The following is a 20,726-nucleotide window of genomic DNA, read 5'->3' as shown; positions in this document are numbered from 1 at the left end:
CACAGTGACTCTAAATGTTTTTTCTAGCTTTGTCCCCACTGGTCATGGTGAGATATGGGTTTCTCTCTTTCTCTCTCTCTCCCTCTGATATTTTTAAGGCACTTCACACTTTGGTATGTAAGCACCATACAAAATTAAGAAGTGTCAGAATCTATATAACAGACGTGATTAATTGTAACAGATGAGGCAGGAAGGAAGATGGCAGGGCACAGGTGGCAGAACTCTCATTCTGACTTTATTCAATTGTAATATATTATTTTATATATATCTCATTCCTCAAGGTTTATTTTACTGTCCAACATAAAGAAAGAAGAAGAACACACAGCACAGAAGTACAACCTTCTTTATCTTTGTCCAAGGTCTTCAAAAACAAGCACTAATTTAACTACCAACTAGGAAATAAAACTAATAGAAAAACCAAAGAACAATAAATTATATTCTAACAGTTAGCACTAATCCTACATTTATGCGTGGCAGAAGGGGGTGGTTCCTGCTCACAGTTTTTGATAGCAAGAGAGGAACTGAGAGGTGATTAAGGGGCAGTGTCTTTCACACTCTTGGTTTTGATTTGTTTATAAGGGCTGTGTGCATTCCTTGGCAGTTTTTACTGCTATGAATGTGTCTGTGGCTTGGAAAGCATGGCATGTATGTATCCCCTGCAGTGGGGATCTGCAGAGGCAAGTTCATGAAACAGAATTGCGTACAAGCATAGCTACAACCGCTGAACCAATTTTGTTCAAACTTGGCTTGTTTTGTAAATCAAGGTGAGTTGTGAGGAAAAAGCGAAATTGTCTCTTTATTGGTAGTTTTGAACATACTGGCTTTGAAAGTTTGCATGCACTGTTGTTATGTCCTTATGTCTCTCACTTTTGAGTGATGAATGTGTACGTGCAGGTTAAAGAGTGGATTTTGTGTGTTTGATCAAAAGCAGTTTTAACTGTTGAGATGTGAAGCACTTTAGCTAGATCTAATTGTTAGAGGGTTTTAAAGTCCAACACTCACAAAAACATTTACACCAACATTTTCAAGAGCGGTCAGTAAACTCTGGGTTCCTCAATTTAAATTAAAGGACTTCACTACTTATGCTAATAATTCTGGAACTTTTTATGAACTAAAGAACTTTACAAGTTGTTGTCATTGTTTACGTATGTATTTATTATCCTGGAGCACACAGAAGCTGCAACCCAGATTAGAGCCTCAGTATGTAGGGGGCCCTGATCTTTCAAACACTTCATTCATGTGCCTATCTTACAGTTCCACTTCTTTTTTTCCACTATTTTTATATCAATATTTGGCCGGGTTTTCTTTTCTATTTATATTAAATGAATTATAGAGCAGGGTGAGTGAGGAGGCAAGGCAGGAAGAGATTTACCAAAAGGGAAAACAAGGGACGGGAGAAGGGAGAGGGGCATGGAGGATAGCAAGACTGAGAGTGAAGTGAAGAGACTTGAGGGAGATGGAGAGGGATGCCAGAGGTAGAGCCAAAGCCAACCAGCAGAAGATGAAACACATCTAATTTAGAAAGCATATTCTCATGACATCATCAATGTCCCATGGTGCCTGCTGCTGAAAATGTTTCTGAAGCTGCTCCTGCAGGCTTGAGTCTCTGTGCCCTGGAGATTCTCCTTTCCCTGAGCCTATATGGGTAGGGCCTGGATAGGGTCTAGTGTCATGGAATCATGGAAGATTAGGGTTGGAAGGGACCTCAGCAGGTCATCTGGTCCAACCCCCTGCTCAAAGCAGGACCAAGTCCAATTAAATCATCCCTGGAATAATCATGGAGCAGGTCCTCAAGAAATCCATTTTAAGGCACTTGGAAGAGAGGAAGGTAATCAGGAACAGTCAACATGGATTCATCAAGGGCAAGTCATGCCTGACCAACTGGATTGCCTTCTGTGAAGAGGTGACTGGCTCTGTGGATGTGGGGAAAGTGGTGGATGTGATATACCTTGACTTTAGCAAAGCTTTTCATACAGTCTCCCACAGTATTCTTATCAGCAAGTTAAAGAAGTATGGGTTGGATGAATGGACTATAAAATGGATAGAGAGCTGGCTAGATCATCAGGCTCAACGGGTAGTGATCAATGGCTCCATGTCTAGCTGGCAGCCAGTAACAAGCAGAGCACCCCACGGGTCGGTCCTGGGACCGGTTTTGTTCAACATCTTCATTAATGATCTGGAGGATGGATAGATTGTACCCTCAGCAAGTTTGCAGATGGCGCTAAGCTGGGGGGAGTGGGATAGGATACAGAGTGACCTAGACAAATTGGAGGATTGGGCCAAAAGAAATCTGATGAGGTTCAACAAGGACAAGTGCAGAGTCCTGCACTTAGGACGGAAGAATCCCATGCACAGCTACAGACTGGGGACCGACAGACTAGGCAGGAGTTCTGCAGAAAAGGACCTGGGGGTAACAGTGGATAAGAAGCTGGATGTGAGTCAGCAGTGTGCCCTGGTTGCCAAGAAGGCTAATAGTATATTGGCCTGCATTAGTAGGAGCATTGCCAGCAGATCGAGGGAAGTGATTATTCCCCTCTATTCAGCATTGGTGAGGCCGCATTTGGAGTATTGTGTCCTGTTTTGGGCCCCCCACTACAAAAAGGATGTGGAGAAATTGGAGAGAATCCAGCACAGGGCAACAAAAATGATTAGGGGGCTGGAGTACAAGACTTATGAGGAGAGGCTGAGGGAACTAGGCTTGTTTAGTCTGCAAAAGAGAAGAATGAGGGGGGATTTGATAGCAGCCTTTAACTACCTGAGGAGGCCTTTAACTCCAGGGAGGATGGAGCTAGGCTGTTCTCAGTGGTAGTAGATGACAGAACAAGGAGCAATTGTCTCAAGTTGCAGTGTGGGAGGTCTAGGCTGGATATTAAGAAAAAGTTTTTCACTAGGAGGGTGGTGAAGCACTGGAATGGTTTACCTAGGGAGGTGGTGGAATCTCCATCCTTAGAGATTTTTAAGGTGTGGTTTGACAAAACCCTGGCTGGGATGACTTAGCTGAGGTTAGTCCTGCTTTGAGCAGGGGGTTGGACAAGATACCTCCTGAGGTCCCTTCCAACTCTAATCTTCTATGATTCTAAATCGCTACTGGCTGCTGAGCAGTTTAGCTCCCTTGAATCATTGAGGACTGCATGGCATTGTGTTGAAGAAAGGATGAGTGTCAGACTGCCACTCTTGTCAACACCTATGAGAACTGTTTTCTAAATAAATACTCACAAAGAGGAAGAAAGGGATGAAGTGCTGAGAACCAGAGTTTACTTATTTGCTCCTGGTTTCTTTCTATTTCCTTTCTCTTTTTCTGATTTTTTCCCATCTGGAATGGAACTGGCAATAGCATCCATAACATCCAAGGATATATGAAGAGTGGTTCTGGCCAATAATTGGCCCACTGAGAAGATGGACTGGAATTGGTCCCTATGTTCCTGCAGCAGAGGAACATATCTATCTATCTATCTATATTTGGCCAGGACTACCTGATAGTTCATGATCCTGAATTATAGGGTTGCTGAAGAGTAGAACTTCAGTCCAAAATGATCCAGTCTCCTTTGGTCTCTGTCATATGGGGTACGCTTGGAGAAGTGTTGCCTACCTTGCTCATTTACCACATCCACCACCAGGGAGTTAAGAGGAGAGTGGGAGAACAAAGAACTCAGACTCCTTAGGGGGAACATGATACTTATTATCCGTCCACTTACACATTGGTGGAATGGCGGCAGGTGTTTGTCGCACAGTCTTAGCTGGATCCAGGAGCATCTCATTAATGGGTAACACTACTCTGGAGGCTGCTGCTGACTGCAGGATACCTAACAGTTTGTGCTGGGAGTCCTGAACCTCTTTGAGTGGAACCTGAAGAGCATCAGCTAGCCTATTTATGATGTCTTGCAATTGTCAAAAATCATTGGCTGTGGAAGGTGGTGGAGGCATAACTGTCTTCTCTGGAGACGAGGATGAAATAGGTGTTTGAGGGGTGGCCTCTTTATCTGCCCTGGCCTCCTGCTCCTCAGATGTCTCCTTCAGTTGGAAGGCTGTTTGTGGAGGAGAGGACCAGATGATTCTGGCCTCATTATGTGATGGTACCAGTGGTCTGGTGAATTGCTGCTGGTTGTAGTGGACTGGGCTAGAGTTCATGACTAGGCAGAGGTCTCCCCACCAGGGAACGGTAGTCACCAGACAGACAGAGGCAGTACCAGGTTAGAACTGAGAGGCAGGAAGCAGGGTCAGAGTCAGGCTGAAGTTAGAACCTGGAGATCAGGAAAGCAGGGTCTGGTGTTGCAGCAGGCTGAAGTCTGTGTGGTTGCCCAGACAACTTCCTTGGGCAACCCCTGGGGTTAAATAGGGGGATTGGCCAGCCAGAGGGTTGCAAGGTACTGTCACTCTGGGTCTCTTGGGTGGCACTTCCTGCAGCGCCTACTCACCATAGTGTTCTCTGGCTGTGCTTCTGCATGATCTCCTGGTGGCAGTGTGGGACTACCAGCTGTCCCACACTCTGCAGACCTGGGTTCTAGTCGTGGGGTCCTTTTAGAACCCTCCTTCTAGGGGTACCTTTCCTCTGGGTGGGTGCCAGGCAAGGCTTATCTGAGTGGTCCTCCTGAAACTTTTCTGTCAGTTCATGGACATGGGCAGCAGGCTCCTGGGAGTGTTCTTCAGGACCATAGCTCTCTCTGTTGCTTAGGTAGTACAGTCTTCCCCTTTGCCATTCAGAGCTGAGATTCATGCTGACTATGTATTCCTCATACCCGTGGACATGGACTGGTGGTGGCAGTGGTTGGGACCAATGCAGAAAGGAGTCCTCTGTGTAAGGCTTCAGGAGGGATACATGGAAAATGGGCTATACCTTCAGAGACTGAGGGAGCTGTAGTTTGAACGTGGTGGGGTTGATTTGCTGATAGAACCAGAAGGGTTTGAGGAACTGATGGTATAGATTTCAGGATGGTCTGTTTGTATGGAGGCACTTTGCGGTAAGCCAGACCTTTTGGTCTCCTGTGAGAGCTGGTCTTTCCTGGTGTTGATGGTCTGCATACCACTTATAGCCCCTTTTTGCATCTTTGAGGTGCTCCTTAAGCTCCTCCTGGAAACGGTTAAGTCATTGGACCCTGTCAGCAGCTGCTGGGTTTCAGGAGGCCAGCAGGAAGCGAGGGTGGAAACCATAACTGGAAGAAGGGAACCTGCCCCGTGGTCAGCATACCGAAGGAGGGAGAACCAGTTGTCTTGATGGTGGTTGACAAAACACCTCAGGTATTGCTCTAATACTTGGGTCACCCTTTCTGTCTGCCCATCTGCCTGGGGATGATATGCAGAGGAGGTAAAGGCATGAATGTCCATTAGTTGGAGTACTTCATGACAAAAGTGTGAAACAAATTGGAGGCCTTGTTCCGAGATGATATAGTCTGGAAGCCCATGAAGGTGGACCACATGTTACAGCAGAAGGCAGGCTGTTGCAGGGGATGAAGTGCACTATTTTGGTTAGCTGGTCTATAACAATCAAGACCACTGTGTGTCCATCAGAATAAGGAGTTCCACTGTGAAGTCCAGGGTGACTGAGGCCCAGGGTCTAAGCAGGGTTTCCAAGAGTACTAGTGCACTGATGGGCTTAGCACGTGGCATCTTGATGCGTGCATGCAGGTTGCAAGAATTCACATAATCCTGGACCTTGGCTCACATTTGGGGATACTAGAATAAATGGGAAGCCATGGAGAAGGACTTAAGGCAGCCAAAGTGGCCTGCCAATCAAGTGTCATGGCAGAGATGGAGCACTTCTGGTCAGAAGCGTCCATATATGCACCCATTGAGATAGGTGATCCCATCCTGTGTGGAGCACTGCATCTTAGTTCTGCCTGTCATTTACTCCGGCTGTTCCATCATTTCCTGGACTAACAGGTCGCCTCGCGAAGCAGACCAGTTTACATCAAGCAGATCTCAGTGTACTGTGGCACAGAGAAAGCTGTGAGGTTTTAGGAGACAGGGCGATTCTTGGCTAGGCTCGTCGCATTCTTGGTAGTACTCCCGCTTTCGGGATCACGTGTCAGCTTCCCCATTCTTGGTTCCTGGGCAATAGATGATGACGAAATCAAACTGAGAGAAGAATAATGCCCACCTGAGCTGTCTTTGGTTCAAGGCTGAAGCCTTCCGTAGAAGAACTGGAGCCTCTTCAGGGGAGATGGAATACCAGACGGAGCCCGTAGCTGGTTTTCCTGGATGTATTCATGAAGGGCTGCCAGTTCAGGCTTGGACATCACATAGCTCCATCCATAAGGAACCTTTACCCCGGGTTGCAGATCTATAGGCCAGTTGTAATCTTGCTGCACAGGTAGCATATTGGCGTTCTTTTCGAAAATGTCTGCGTAATCCCAGTAGTTTTCAGAGAGATGGGGACTCTAGTTTGGGAGTGATTCCTTCTGGCTTGCCACCACCAGATGGAGTCTCCCTGCAGGCACTGTCACTTCTGATTGGCTGCAAATGCCTGGGACCAGAAAATTGGGACCGGCTGTGTGCAGGCAGACAATTCTGCAGTAGTCAGACGGAAATCTGATCCTCTTTTCTCTGCGAAGATGCAAGAGTTATGTCGATCCAGCCAGGTGACACCAAGAATTAGAGGGAAATGTGGGGAATGGATTACTTTGAACTGTAGCACTTCCTGATGTCCCTGGATTATGGCATCTAGGGGTACTGTTTCCTGAGTCACTCACCCCAAGGAAAGAAGGTACCCAATTTCTATGAGAACTGCTGTGGGCTTTAAACAGAGGGTGATTCATAGTGCTTGAACGACTTTAGCATCTAAGACATTATCAGTAGCCCCAGAATTGATCATTGCCCAGTGGTATGTAACTCTAGTTGTACTTGGAAATGTGTGGAGAACCCAGGTGTCCTGGATCAGGGCTGGGGGAGTAGTTCTAGAGCATTGTGCACAGGTGGTGCTCAGGCTGGTTCCCCCTATACGTTCACTCTTTTCCCTACTCCTTGCAGGTGAAGGTTCTCAATGGGCACAAGGTGAGGGCATGTCTTGGTGCTCCACAATAAAAACATATTGCACCATCACCATTCCTTTCTTCAAGGGTCAAGCGTCAGTGGCCCAGATCAACTTGCATTAGATCATGGCTGGTCACTGGGGTTTATGGTGTAGGGTGTGGGAAGAGTGGTAGCAAGGTGCCCCTCTGCTCTTTCTTTCCCTCACACAGCCAATTGTTGATGCAGAGAGAGGTTGATAAATACATCCAGGTGGGTAGTGGTCTCAATATGGGCTAGTTTATCTTTTGCTTCCTCAATAAGCCCAGGTCAAAAATGATACAGTTGGGCTACCTTGTTCATAAGCTGCCAGTCGCCGGAACTGGGCAACATATGAGGCTGCTGGCCCTTGCCCTTGCTGTAGCCTTTGTAGTGCAACTTCTGCTGAGTGAACATGATGCAGATTGTCGAAGATTGTGGAAAATGTTCATAGAAAGATGTTCCAGTCTGTTAACACCAGGCTGCCTTGTTCCATCAGAGGAAGACCCAATACAAAGCTTCACCAGTAAGCAAACAGAACACTAGTCCCACCCTTGCCTGGTCAGTGGGATACATTCGAGGGAAGAGCAGGAAAATGGAGTGGCATTGGTTCAGGAACCTCCTGAACTTCTGGCGGTTCCCATCAAAATGTTCAGGTAGTGGTGCTGTGGGGCTCAGTTCAGAGGACAGTGGCCCAACCCAGACCCGGAGCACAGAATTTTCCTCCTGGAATTGTGCTAGCTGTTAGCGGAATGTCTGATTTTCCACTAGGGGCTGCGCCACTTGGGACTGCAACAGATGGGTCTCAGTTTGGAGTTGCATGATGCACTCTTGGGGACCTAGTACCCCATAGGGCCCAGTGGGTGAGTATAGATCTGCCCCTTCCATATCCCTGTCAAGGGGCTCCCACGAAGGGGGTTAGAAGTGGGTCTGGGAAAACTGTAAAGGATTAAGGCATAGCTGGTCTTGCCTAGTGGTCACAGCTGGGCTGTCTGCCCGTCAGGGCTTGGTAGTCGCTACACCGGAGCTGGAGGGATCGCAAGATCCAGGTTCTGTAAGCAACAGTGAGGTAAAGGTTGGGGTAAAAGACCAGAGCCTGGCAGTAACAGGTTAGAACTAAGAGGCAGGAATCAGGGTCAGAGTCAGACTGAAGTCGGAGGCTGGAGATCAGGAGATCAAACAGGGTTTGGCATTGCAGCAGTCTGAAATCGGTGCAGTTGCCCAGATGACCTCCTGGGCAACCCCTTGGGTTAAATAGAGGGCTTGGACAACTGAAGGGCCACAAGGTACCATTGCTCTGGGTCTCTTAGGTGGCACTTCCTGCAACATCGACCCTCCATAGTGCTCCCTGGCGGTGGCAGTGTGGGATACCAGCTGTTCCAGGCTCCACAGACTTGGGTTCTAGTTCTGCGGTCCTTATACTGGTAAGCAGCCAGGAGTCACAGTATATCCATGGGGGGGTCACACGGGAATGGGGAGGCATGCAGGGTTGGTTCCATCACCCTTGATGACAAGTGTAATCTTCCCTGTGACGGTCAAAGGATGGATTCCAGAATGGATATGTTGGAAAGCCCTGAACAGAAATATAAGAGACCCAGTGGAAATCTCCTGCATCCTCCTCACTATCAAACATGGAGGACCACCCACAGAAAGGATGGAACATCCTGCGCTACCAGACAATGGGGCCTGGCGATGCAGGCCTTGGCACTGAGACACAGGGTACCCATAAAAACTCTGGTTTTGTCCATTACAGACAGGTCCTTAGTGTATTCAAACCTTTGCACCAGAAGTGGAGCACCCATAGCACTACTCGAAGAATAACACATTTCTGTTTTCATTCCCTTTTTACAAGTAAAGGCATGAAAGAGCTGTTGGAAAAAAAATCGTATGAAAATTTTGACTTTTCAGAGCAAAACTGAAGCAAAGATTTTTGTCTGAAAACTTGTAGTTTGAAACTGAAAATTTAAATGTGGAAATGTCACCATGTGCCTCTTGGAATCTAATTCGGAAGCCTGCTGCCCTCATTCTTCTCTTTGGGCCAGGCTCCCTCTCTGGACTATATCTCCCACAATTCACCACAATTTCCTGTGAATTAAGTGTCTAACATCAAAATATGCTGTGTTCTAGGTGTACTAGACATAAAATATGGACAATCTACAAAACGGTTGCCATGGGCAATATATATCACGTAGAGTTTGAGGACGAATTCTTTACAAGTAATGGCTTGATTTTGGGTGTCTGAACTCGGGCAACCAAACTTGGGATACTGTGACACTTTGCATCTCAAAGTAGCACCCTGGAACCCCATATTCACCACTATCATATAATTATATGTTTTGTTCAAAGTATGCCTTGTGAGGAATCATTTTCAAAGTACTGATCTGTTGAACATTAATATCCTGTTGGATTGTATGTGCTATCATTATATGTGGAGTTATGAAGTATTGCTGGATGTACTACTGAACTATGTTGTGTGGTTGGAAGATGCCCACAAACAACCTTTCAGTTGCAACAAAGGACCAGCCAGACATGTTCGATGGCCCATGAAAGGGAATCTGTTCTCACAATGGTTATCCCAGAGACTCTTTAGAGAAGACACATACACAGTGGAAACTGCTTGACCAATGGAGACTGCCTGATCCGCACATCACAGCAAGGATCTTTCTAGCAGCTGAGAAAAGGCATAAAAGAGAAGTCCAGTCTGTGTACTGAGGAACTGTAACCTGCTTGTACCATCGGTTAGGGTAAGACACTGCTTGATTCAAATCCTGCTTAGTTTGTAGAACTTAGGTTGTGTGTTTATTTTTTATTTTCTTAAGGTAACTAATGCTGACCTTTATGCTTACCACTTAGAATCACTTAAAATCTATCTTTCTGTTGTTAATAAACCTGGTTTATATTTTACCTAAAACAGTATGTTTTGGTTGAAATGCTTGGGAAATCTCAGCTGTTTACAAAGGCTAGCGTGTGTCACTTCCACACTGAGGAAGCGGCAAACTAATGAACTTGCATTGCCGAGGAGAGCCTGGAGCAGTGTAAGGTCGTACAGTTCTGGGGTGCAGGTCTGGAGCTGGGGGGAAGTGGCTGGAGCCTCTCCTTCAATGGTTCATCAGTGGCTGGGAGATCATTTGTGTAACTCAGGGTGTGTCCCTGCCTGTGGATGTCTGTGTAAGTGCAGTGCCTGTCAGAGGTTTGTAGCTTGACAGCAGCATCACAGTGTCAGAGGCAGCCCAGGTTGGTGCATTTGGAGGGCTCAGTGGTCCCATAGTCCAGGTTGCACCCCAGGGACCCCATCACAGATACCCCAAATCAGTGGCTGCTTTTGACAAATTGGGCCTGAATGATTTGTTTAGAGTGAGGGGAATGGGACATACTGTGTTCCAGTGGGTTAACTAGGAGGCAGGAGACCTGGGTTTTCACACTGACCTACTGTGTGACCTTGGACAAGTTGTGTCATGCCCCTGTGACCATCTGTAAAATGAGGATCAAAATACTTTCCATGCCAGAGCTTTCATTCAGTAATGCTTGTACAGTCCTTGGAATTCCTCTGACGGAAAAGCAAAGTACAATATATTGCATTATAAAGTGGTCAGATTCACTTTTGTTTTCAATAAGTTTCACTTCCTGTTTTCACGTCTTGTGATCAATTTTAATCTTCCAATGACTCATGTTAAATTTTCTGTCCACTTTACATCCTCTGAGGGGAGGGGGAACACGTGACAGATATTAGTCATGTTTCTTACTGCACTGCTGGAAGGCGCTCGGAAACCATGGTGATGTGAGCAGGACAAGAATCTGTAGTGAACGGAATAGAAAAGCCCTTAATTTGGGCTGAATGTAAGGTTGGTTGGTCTTCAAACAATACCGAGGGATATTTCTTGCATCTCAATAACATTTCTTAAATATAACATATGTTTGCATCACAGCCTGATGCAATTTTACACACTGGTTAATTGAGCACAAAAGATTTTATACTTGGTAACCTTTCCTGAAAGATTTTGGTACTAGACACAAGCAGTGTTTGACCCTGCACACAAACTGTCACTTATATAGAATTTGTACAAAACAGCTATTCATAGCACTTCATTCCTTTCAGAAGAACAGGAGCCAGTGTCTGCTTCATTTAATCCAATACACAGTTGCCATGGAGACACAGAAGGAGCCTGAGGAGTTTCCCAGAATGCCCCTGACTTGTCACAACGTATCAGCCTTTTATTTTCTGATCCAAGTAGAGTTAGGGGCTAAATTCATTAACTAATAGACTTTGGATGTTTATAAAATATCCTGTAACCTACAAAATGTTCTTGCACATGCTGATTTTCCAGTATAAAAAGCTGTAAGTTAATTGCCAGCCAAAAAAAAAAAGTGTAATAGTTTGAAATCAGATAAATAAGGAAGAAGAATGTTATTTGTTTATAGGAATTAGAAAAACAAACTCTTCCTGAGATGTCCTGAAAGAACCCAGCCTTTCTTGCCTTCTCCTCTTTTGGACAATGTCTCATTTAGCTCCACTCTGATAATATGAGCCTGCAAATGAAACCCAGTGTACGTGATTGACATGAAGTGTTTAAACTTCTTCAAACACAGCTTCATTCCCACAGCTGCTTGGATCTGGGATTTCCATGTTGGAACCAAGCTCAGTAGTGAGTCAAAATGATAAAGGGTCTACTATTCTGCTGAATTTCATAAGTCCTACTATACCCAAATGGCCCTACAACTGGGAGACCCTAAAATGATATCTTAAAATGACATTCTGATATAATATGTATGACAAACCCAGGAACTTACTGTTTGTCAGCATCTGCAGATCTTCGACAGAAGGAGGTGACCCCTTCTTCTCATAGGGAATAACCGTGTTCAAATACTAGAAAAGAATGACATACACCATTATTCTCTCACCATTGCAGGGCAAGCTAATGTGATGGAAATATGAAACAAAATTGCTTACAGAATCATGTGAGATACGAAAGAAAAGAAATCAAACAAAACTCCCTACAAAGTATAGAGGCTAATGCTAGGAGAAAATAATCTTCAATTCACTAGTATTATAGACTGGTATGACAAGCTGTGCAATTGGTGCCAAAGAGTGACAAAGCCAGAATGCCTCAGGGTACGTGAAAGACAGGCAGGGCTAGACTCTGCCCACACTTTCGTGGGTGGACAAGGATAAGGAGGAAACACAATGCCTCTGGGAAGCCCTTCAGAAGAGTTCTGACTCCGCACAGCCCCTCATTGAAGCTGGGTGAAATATTCCGGCCAAAAGTTTTTGGGCTGGGTTTTTTCCCCCTGAAAAATGCAGATTTGTGTTGAATGAAACATTTTGAAAATTCTTGTTTGTCAGATTGTTCCAGTCACACACCTCCAGCTGAAAATGTCAAAATATTTAATAAATAAATGATAAATGAAATATTTAGACATTTTTGACACAAAACATTTCAATTTTTTAATTCACAACTTTTCATTTCAAAATTACTTGCAATTTCATTTAAAAAAACAATACAAATGTTTCAAAATAGTCAGAATCAACTCAATATGTTTCACTGCAGATGAAACAACACTTCCAAAACAATTTGCTGAAAATTCAGAAAAAAATTATTTTTTGGTCAACCTGAAACAATGTTATTAATTATTATTATTATTATTATTTTGAAACTGCTGGTGAACTTAAAAATCAATTATTTTCAAAGCTCTACCCATTACTTGGGTTTAGGAACAATTAGGTTCCAAGGTCCTGCCAGGATAGGACTTTTTTGTGTGGGACGGTTTTATCCCATGACCTTTGCCTTTGTCTGGTCTGATTGGTTGGCTAGTCAATATCAGGTGTGAAGCTATCTGTTCTGCGTCTTTCCTTTCCGTCCAGATTCTGCAGAGTTTTCCTGCTCAATTTTTAAATGGAAAGTCTTTATTTACTTTTGAACATTTAAAGAAATGCTTTTCTTTGGGCTTTTCTACATAGGGACATCCAGGAAAATTAATCCAAATTAACTAAAGGTGTGAATTTGAAGTGGATTAGTTAAACCACATTAAATCTCTATGTGGATGCTATTATTCAGAATTAAAGTGGCTTCAATTTGGATTAATTTTCATGGCTATCCCTATGTAGACAAACTGTTACTCTCATGTATGTTTTGGACACTGCAGGAGATGGTGTCTCTTAGTTTCACTGTCTCTACTCTCACACTGATTGCACATTTCTTCCTGTCTCAATTTTACTGTAATTTGTTACAGTTATTTTCCACCTCGCGTTTATGATTACTGATTCTGTATTTGTACTGCCTTTATTTTACACATTTCATGGCAGTGTCTCATACCAGTGGTTTAGGTTTTAGAGCATAATTGAATTTGGGGTAAGGTTAGTTTGTTCCATAGGTCAGACAGTTAGAGTTGTGGGCACATGGAAGTGATCTTACATACAAGTGGATTACTTATGTGTTTGAATTTAGTTTTTAATTCTCTGGTGGATTCACTTTTTCATGACGAACTATTTCTTCACAGAAATTGAAAGCTCCTCTCCCATAGACAAATGCAGGGCCCCACCTTCCCTCCCATTTGCCATTACATAACATCTCTGTGACAGCTACAGCAACTATTTATATGGAAAATTAATATGAGCAAGGTATATAGTGCATTTTTAGCTCTCTTCTAATGCAATCCTGCAGAGGAAAACAAGCCGAAAAGCCAGCCCTATGTGCCTGATCCAGTGCCCAAAGAAGTCAATAGCTAAGCTTCCTTTGACTTTACTGGTGCAGAATCAAGCCTCATGTGACCATCCACCCCTCTGCAGACCCCTACTGGATCTCAGAGCGCTTTGGTTGAATGGAGCATTTGTTATTGTGGCTGTTTTCTTTTCTGTTACTTGGGGTGCTTAGAGGACTCTTTGTATGGTGCTGTGATTGTTAGGGCTTATTCTAAGGGACAATCTTTTCTGCCTCAGTTGGGTACTTCCAAAAATTCAGGATCAGCTTAGTACAGCAATAACCACAGCCTGGCATGCAGTAAATAGTGGGCTACTTGTGCACAAATTACATGCATTTTAGTAGTGCCTGCAATCACCAAAACCCTACTAATGTACATTCTATAATTTATTGCTATTACTGCAGCTACTTAAACTACATTTAAGAATACTTTTAAAAACTGAGTCAGATGAATGGGAAGATTTCTAATTTTCCCCCACTCATTAAAATAGGCCATAGCATAAAGAAGAGATTTAAAAAGTGGGGAAAGGGGTAGGAATACTTTTTCTCTACAATTTTGACCACATTCCTTACAAAAAAAACACCATTAGGAGAATTTCACAGTAGCACAATTAAGGATTCAATAGTCAAGCAGCATCAAAATTAAGGTTACATGCATAAACTTAACTCTGCCCCCTTGTGCATATGTACTACAATACAGCCTGTAATTACGGGATTATCTATTATAATATCCTAGTTTTTCTATAACCTTACATATACAGATATTGATTTAGGCTTTTTATACACATTTCTCTTATCTCTAGAGTATTTATTTTAATAATTTTGATAGTGGACCATGTTCTGTACATTTCCTCAAGCACAGCTTCTTTAGCTTGAGTTGAGGAGAGAAGGCAATTAATTACACAGCTAACTTTGTGGCAAACTTACGTGAGCTATATATGCTAGCAAATTTTCACTGTCACTTGATGCTGTGGACTCTACAAATGCTATCCATGCATACCTGGTTATAGAAAAAGTAGCTAGCAAAGTAGCTAGCAAAACTATAGTTAAGATAACCACTTTCCATTCTACCCCTCATTTTTCACTTGCTCCTAACTTTCCAGGGTTTTTGGCCTGAAGTTTTCCAATCCTGAAGCATGAGTTCACATTGATTTCATTTTGTATAGCCTTGTGTGCATGTAGGTAAAGTGAGTGCATAATGGGTATAAAATATTTTAGTACACATCCATTTTGCATAAATTTTGCATAGGTGAATTGAGCCCTTGTTTTTGCTCAAAGTTGAATTTACAGGGAAAGTTTGAGAGAGAATGGTCAGCCATTCGGGGAAATGAAAGAGTGAAAGAAATTATTTACTTAATATATGAATTTTTGCCGCATTTTTGACAGCTTTAGCACCAAAAGGCTGGGAGCAGGAAGATGATACTGGTGATGTCTAGCTAAATTGTCTGAACAAACAGGGTGTAATATGGGACTTACATGGTCATAGATCTTGCGTTGGCCCATTTCACAGGGGTGAATTTCATCCCGAATGACTCAGACATTCTGGGAATAGTAACCTGTGATCATGTCATGAAAGACTGTAGCACAATGCAGAGTTAAGGTTGTGCAGGCAACCCTAAATTTGGTACGGTATTTCCTGGCTATTGAGTCCTTAACTAGGCATCTTAATGTTCTTTAATACAGTTTTGCAGGGAATATAAAGTAGTTTATTATTTGAGAAGTGGCATGTGATGAAGTAATTAGACATGGATGTGGCCATATTATGTATCAGAAGCATATGCATAAGAGACCAGACTCTGGTTGTGTGTGCTTTCGCATTTCCTGACTTTTGAGTGATTAACCAGCTCCTTGTAAAAATCTTATAACATGTATTTTTTCTATCAGATTTCATTTTTTATTCCACAAAAAAAAAAATTGATGATAGAAAAGAAAAAGAAAGGAGTGGGTGGAGGAAAAGAAAGGCCAAAGTGTTCCACACAAAAATGTCAAAGTTCCTCTGGGATGCAAAAATTGAAAATAACATCTCAAATTTATAATTTGAACCCCACTGGAACGCCCTTTCTTACACATGCTAGAATCCCACTCAAAGGCCCAGTACTACACATTCCATGGACCTACTGGGACACCCTGTCCCACACATAATGAGCTACTGAAACACCCTCTGTCACACATGCTAGGACCCACTAGTATGCCCTGCTACACACACGCTTGGGTCCCAATGGAACGCTCTGACCCACTAACACTAGGGGTCATGCTGCAACACCGTCCCACGCATGCTAGCACTCCACTGGAATGGCCCAGCCGACACACACTGATGGCCCACTGAAACGCTAGGAGTCCCACTGGAATGCTCTGTGACACACACATGCTAGAACTCCACAAGAAGGTCCAGGCCCATACATGCTAGATATCCCACACACTTTAGGAACTCACTGGAAAGCCCTGTCCCACACAGGCTAGGGGGTCCCACTGGAAAACCCTGTACCATACAGACTATGACCTGCTGTGAAAATTGGTCCTATACATTTACTTGGATTGTGAGCTCAGCTGTAAAAAGTAGGTGAAAGTTCATAAAATATCACAATAACCTATCATAAATATTGAGCTTGTTTGAAATAAGCAGGCAACACAAACCGTTAATGGTTTTGCTTTAAACAAAAGAAGGTTAACAAGTGTTTTAAAGTTATTAAGTTTAAAAAAATCTTAAGTGCTTTTTTCCCCATTTTTTTCTTTTATTTTCAGGATTTTAGTGTCTGTAATTGGCAATAATTTTGAAGATTTAATGAAAAGGCATTTGTAAGAAAGAACAAAAGTGGTAAAAATGAATTGTTTTAAATTGTTGAAGGTTAGGTTATTAATGCAGAGTATTACTGAAATAATGTCTTGGGGAACCCTCTTGTTAACAAAATGCCAGCTTAATTCTGGTCTGCTAGTACACTGACTGTGAATTGAATCTCAAATCATCAGAACCAAGGGCTCTTGCAACGTCAAATTTTTGCTGATTTTTCTAATTGTTTTGGTTTTGCAATTGTTTTTCCTTGTTTAGTTTTTGCAATTTTTTTCTTGCTGTTTTTGCCACTTTTGGGTGTTGCAAGTGGGTCACAAATGCAAACATGGATACAAAAGAACATCATTTTGTTGCTTCTCTTTAAAGGAGGGAATACACTTGGGCAAGAATGCCAGCAGGGCTGTTTTTCTCCATGCAAGCAAGCTTAACACTAATGCATAAAATGTTCATGGTTTGTGTAAAGATACAGCTTTAACTGTGTAAGTGATAAATGAGGAGGGAAGTTTTTGCCATCTTTATCCATTATGTGCAGACAGCCAAAGAAGTGATAAAAGCTGGTTTGTTTTAAAACAGCAGCAATCGTAAGTTTCGTTTTAGCTACAAATGAAGTGAGTTGTAAGTTCTTAGCTTTGTTAACAACTGGAAGGTTTAACTGTAATTTTTGTAACATCTAATTAAGTAAGATTTATAAATCCCAATTATGGGATAAGGAATTGCAAACCTCAAAATATAACCAAGCACCTTTTTATTTTCCTTTTTTCTATAAGCTTAAATTAAAATAGTTTTTCTTTGTAATTGTGATTCTATGAACAAGTGTTCAATCCTAGGTGCAATTGGTTCATAAAAGAGATTATTAAATTGTGATAATTGCACCTACAAGTATACTCTAATTGTGAGCTCAACTGTACAAAGTATGTGAAAGTACATAAAATGTCAAAATAACTTAAAATAACAAATGGGAAAAGGTACAAAAAGGAGAAAGAAAAACTGAATTAGTCTAAACAAAAGGGCCTACTGAAATGGTTCCAGGACTATGTAAAATCATGCTTGGTAAAAACAGAAAATGTGGAACCAGAAATTGATGAACCAAAATTAATGTGTCGGATATTAGGCCTGATGGGTGGACAAAATAATGAATGGATGAGCTATTCCACCCATCACTCCCTTTTTTGGGTACTTAGAGAAAGAGACTTTTTGGAGGGGGGAATAGAGAATAGAGGGAGGCTACTAGCGCAGGCTTCACCATCATGGCTGCCACCCCCACTGTCTCCTGAGATCGCAGACTTTCTTGGTCCTGATCCTGAGAGATGTTGTGATGGGGGTGTCCACCCCACAAAGGCCTGGAATGGGTTAAAGTGGCCAGGTAGGCCTATTAGCTCCCCAGGCTGCACCTGGAGGAAGAGCCAGGGAGCAGGGATTGATTGCAGGCAGACTCAGCTAGGAAGGAACAGGCGCAGCCTATGAAGCCAGGAAGCTGGCAATGGACAGGAAAGGGCAGTCACTCCCTGGGAAGAGGCAGGGGGATTTGGAGCTGGTACACCCAAAGCAAGGAGAGAAACCAGAGCTGTAGGAAGCAGTCCAGGGTAGGAGCAGTGAGGGCTGGGAGAGGAAAGCCCAGAACTGCCACGTAGAGGTTTCCTGGACTGGAAACCAACGTAGAGAGTGGGTCTGGGTTGCCCTACCAGCCACTGAAGGAGTGGTCCGAGGCAGTGAATGGGAAGATTGACTAGATCTGCTGAAGGAAAGACTCTGATACCCCGGCGGGGGATGCTGAATGCCTTAGCCAGAGGGCTGAATCACGAAGAGGACGCTGAGGTTCCTGCAATGAGAGAGGAGCTGCAGATCTGAGAGAGAGACCACGTGACAGTGTGTGACCATGGGAAGGGGCATCAGCCTTGAGAGCTAATTCCCAGGGTGACCAGGAGGAGGCACCAGATAATCCGTGAGTGTCACATTCCATATATGCTAGGGTCCCACTGGAAAACTTGTTCCATACACACTAGGACCTGCTGGAGCACCCTGTTCTACACGTTGCAGGGACCCACTAGAATGCCCTATCTCACACATGCCAGAGTATACCTGGAAATCTGTGTCTCACACACGCTAGGATCCCACTCTAATGTCCTGTCCCATACACACTAGGGGGTCCCACTGGAACATCCTGTCTGACCCATGCTAAGATCACAGTGTATCGTCCTGTCCCCCACACACTGGGGTCCCAGCGTAATGCCCTGTCCCACATATGCTCGGGATGCCACTAGAACCACGGATCCTTGCCCTAAAGCACCTCCAGCTGCTAAGAGTCTCTGTGGCTGTCTATATGCTATGTACAGGGTAGGAAGGTGATGGAGAGGTGCTCCAACACTCTTCACCTTAGAAGGGATGCCAGGGAGGAACTCTCCTGCTGCACACCTCCTAAAGTCTGCAGCAAATGAATGCCTTTCCTGAGGACATGCCAGGGCATCTTACAGGTATACAGCAGCTAAGACAATGGCTCCATGAGTTCACACAGGGTACAGTGACTGAGGCAAGGGCTTCTCAGTCCATGATGCCTCAGTCCATGATGCAATGAAACTCACTTCTGCACTCTCACTATGCCCTTATCCTTCCAGGCCTGGGGATAATCTATTGCACAAATACTCGATTTTCAAAGATACAGAACTCAGTCAATTGAAAAGCAATTTCCACCGGACCAGCCAAAGGCACTGAAGGCTGTCTCCCTGCCAGATGTTAACAGTCCCCTCTCAACTCTTTCGGTTGTATGGCTGATAAAACAAACACAGACATTGCGAACAGTTCTTTTGTAATAGGAAAAGAATTTCTGGCTGGTTGTTTCTTACTTGCCTTACCATTAGAAATTGTTGAAACACTTTTGTTCAGATTTTCCATATAAAATAGAACAGAACAGCCCAGAACCCAGAATAGCCACAGTTGTGTGAAGTCATTGTTTCATTTACTATAGTGCCATTCATATTTAAGCAGTATGACAGAGGAAGTATTTCGTTTATATATAAATGTATTATTCTCACAGCAAATAAGTTAATAACTTAGTGCAAGTTGAAAACTTAATTGGTTAATAACATAGTAAAAGCATCCTGATTGGTTAATAATTAAATCACACAGTGTTTTAATGTCATGTGCTGCGAAGAGCCGCAGGAGACACATTAAAGAGCCACTTGTGGCTCACGAGCTGCAGTCAGAGTATCACTATCTTACGGTGTTACTCAGCCCTATTCAGGGGCCAGCACTAGGTGTAGGCCCCACTGCCCTGCCACTTAAACTTTATTTTGAGGGGTTTAGTGGGACTTAATTGGTGCCATGCTGGCCCCTGCACAGGGAGGAGGTTTCAGGTGGGGCCTAGGTCTTTGGTTGTCTCCAGGCATAGGGCCTTATGCCAGTTCCTGCAGAGGGGTATGGGGCTCTGGGGTCTGGGCCTAGTGCTGGGCCCTGTGGAAGGGTTAGGGGGTCTAGGCCTTATGCCAGCTCCTGCACAGGGGTGAGGGTTTAGGCCAGTGGTTCCCAATCTTTTCGGCTCAAGGGCCACAAATATCATTTTTACAATCCTGAAGGGCCCCCAGTCTATCAACTCATAAAAAATGTATTGAGGTATACACCACTATATATATATATTTCAAGTAAACATTTTGATGCTACTGTGCTCATTTTTACATTCACTACTTTACACCTACAAATTACTTGCAGTGTGTCACACACTCACAGACGAAGCACAAGTGTAGATGAGTGACTGTCACTACACACTGAAGCACATGGCCTGTGAGCTAAGTCACGGGGGATGGCCTGCTAAGTGTAGACCAGACCGGAAGGCACCGATTTTTAGAGTCCTGCCCCTCTCCTCAAGCATGGTGGGTCCTGGCTGCCTCCCTCCCTCCTCCCACCCCCGCAGCCAGATGGAAGGAGTTCAGGGAGGAGGCTGCCTCCTCGCTGATCTCCCATCTCCCCGGTTGCAGCAAGGAAACCGCACGCTTCCTATAGCCCCATGTGCTCCACCTGGGTCCCTAGGCCGTGTCTCCCTTCTGCAGCCAGGGGGACAGGAGATCAGTGCTCTCCTACCTCTGGCTCCAGCAGGGACCCCAGCATCTAGGCGCGCTGATCTCCCATCTCCTTGGGTGCAGCAAGGAGCCTGCACCGGTCTTGCAGCCCCATGGCAACGTGCTCCGCCTAGATCCTTAGGCAGCAGCTCCCTATACAGCCAGCAAGGAGGGGAGAGGAGGGGAGGAGAGGGGCGGGACACTTTGAAAGAA

At 44.0% G+C, this 20,726-nt stretch overlaps 1 protein-coding gene across 4 annotated transcripts in view; it reads right to left on the bottom strand.

Annotated features, from left to right (window-relative positions):
* Positions 1 to 20,726, bottom strand: part of FEZ1 (fasciculation and elongation protein zeta 1) — a 117,436-nt gene that overhangs the window by 33,825 nt on the left and 62,885 nt on the right. For 3 of the 4 annotated variants that reach the window (XM_067562471.1, XM_067562453.1, XM_067562480.1), the window contains one exon: positions 11,770 to 11,845. In XM_067562471.1, the coding sequence (XP_067418572.1) occupies positions 11,770 to 11,845 (76 nt within the window). Of the gene's footprint in view, positions 1 to 10,650; positions 10,777 to 11,769; positions 11,846 to 20,726 lie in introns of those variants that run through there. The other variant, XM_067562460.1, reaches the window with a different exon arrangement.

This window comes from Emydura macquarii, unplaced genomic scaffold, assembly GCF_026122565.2.
Source record: "Emydura macquarii macquarii isolate MOO-44397 ecotype Brisbane River unplaced genomic scaffold, CSIRO-AGI_Emac_v2 contig_312, whole genome shotgun sequence".
NCBI classification, from domain to species: domain Eukaryota; kingdom Metazoa; phylum Chordata; order Testudines; family Chelidae; genus Emydura; species Emydura macquarii.
Note: the sequence above shows the minus strand (reverse complement) of the source record. Positions and strands in the feature narration are given on the sequence as shown.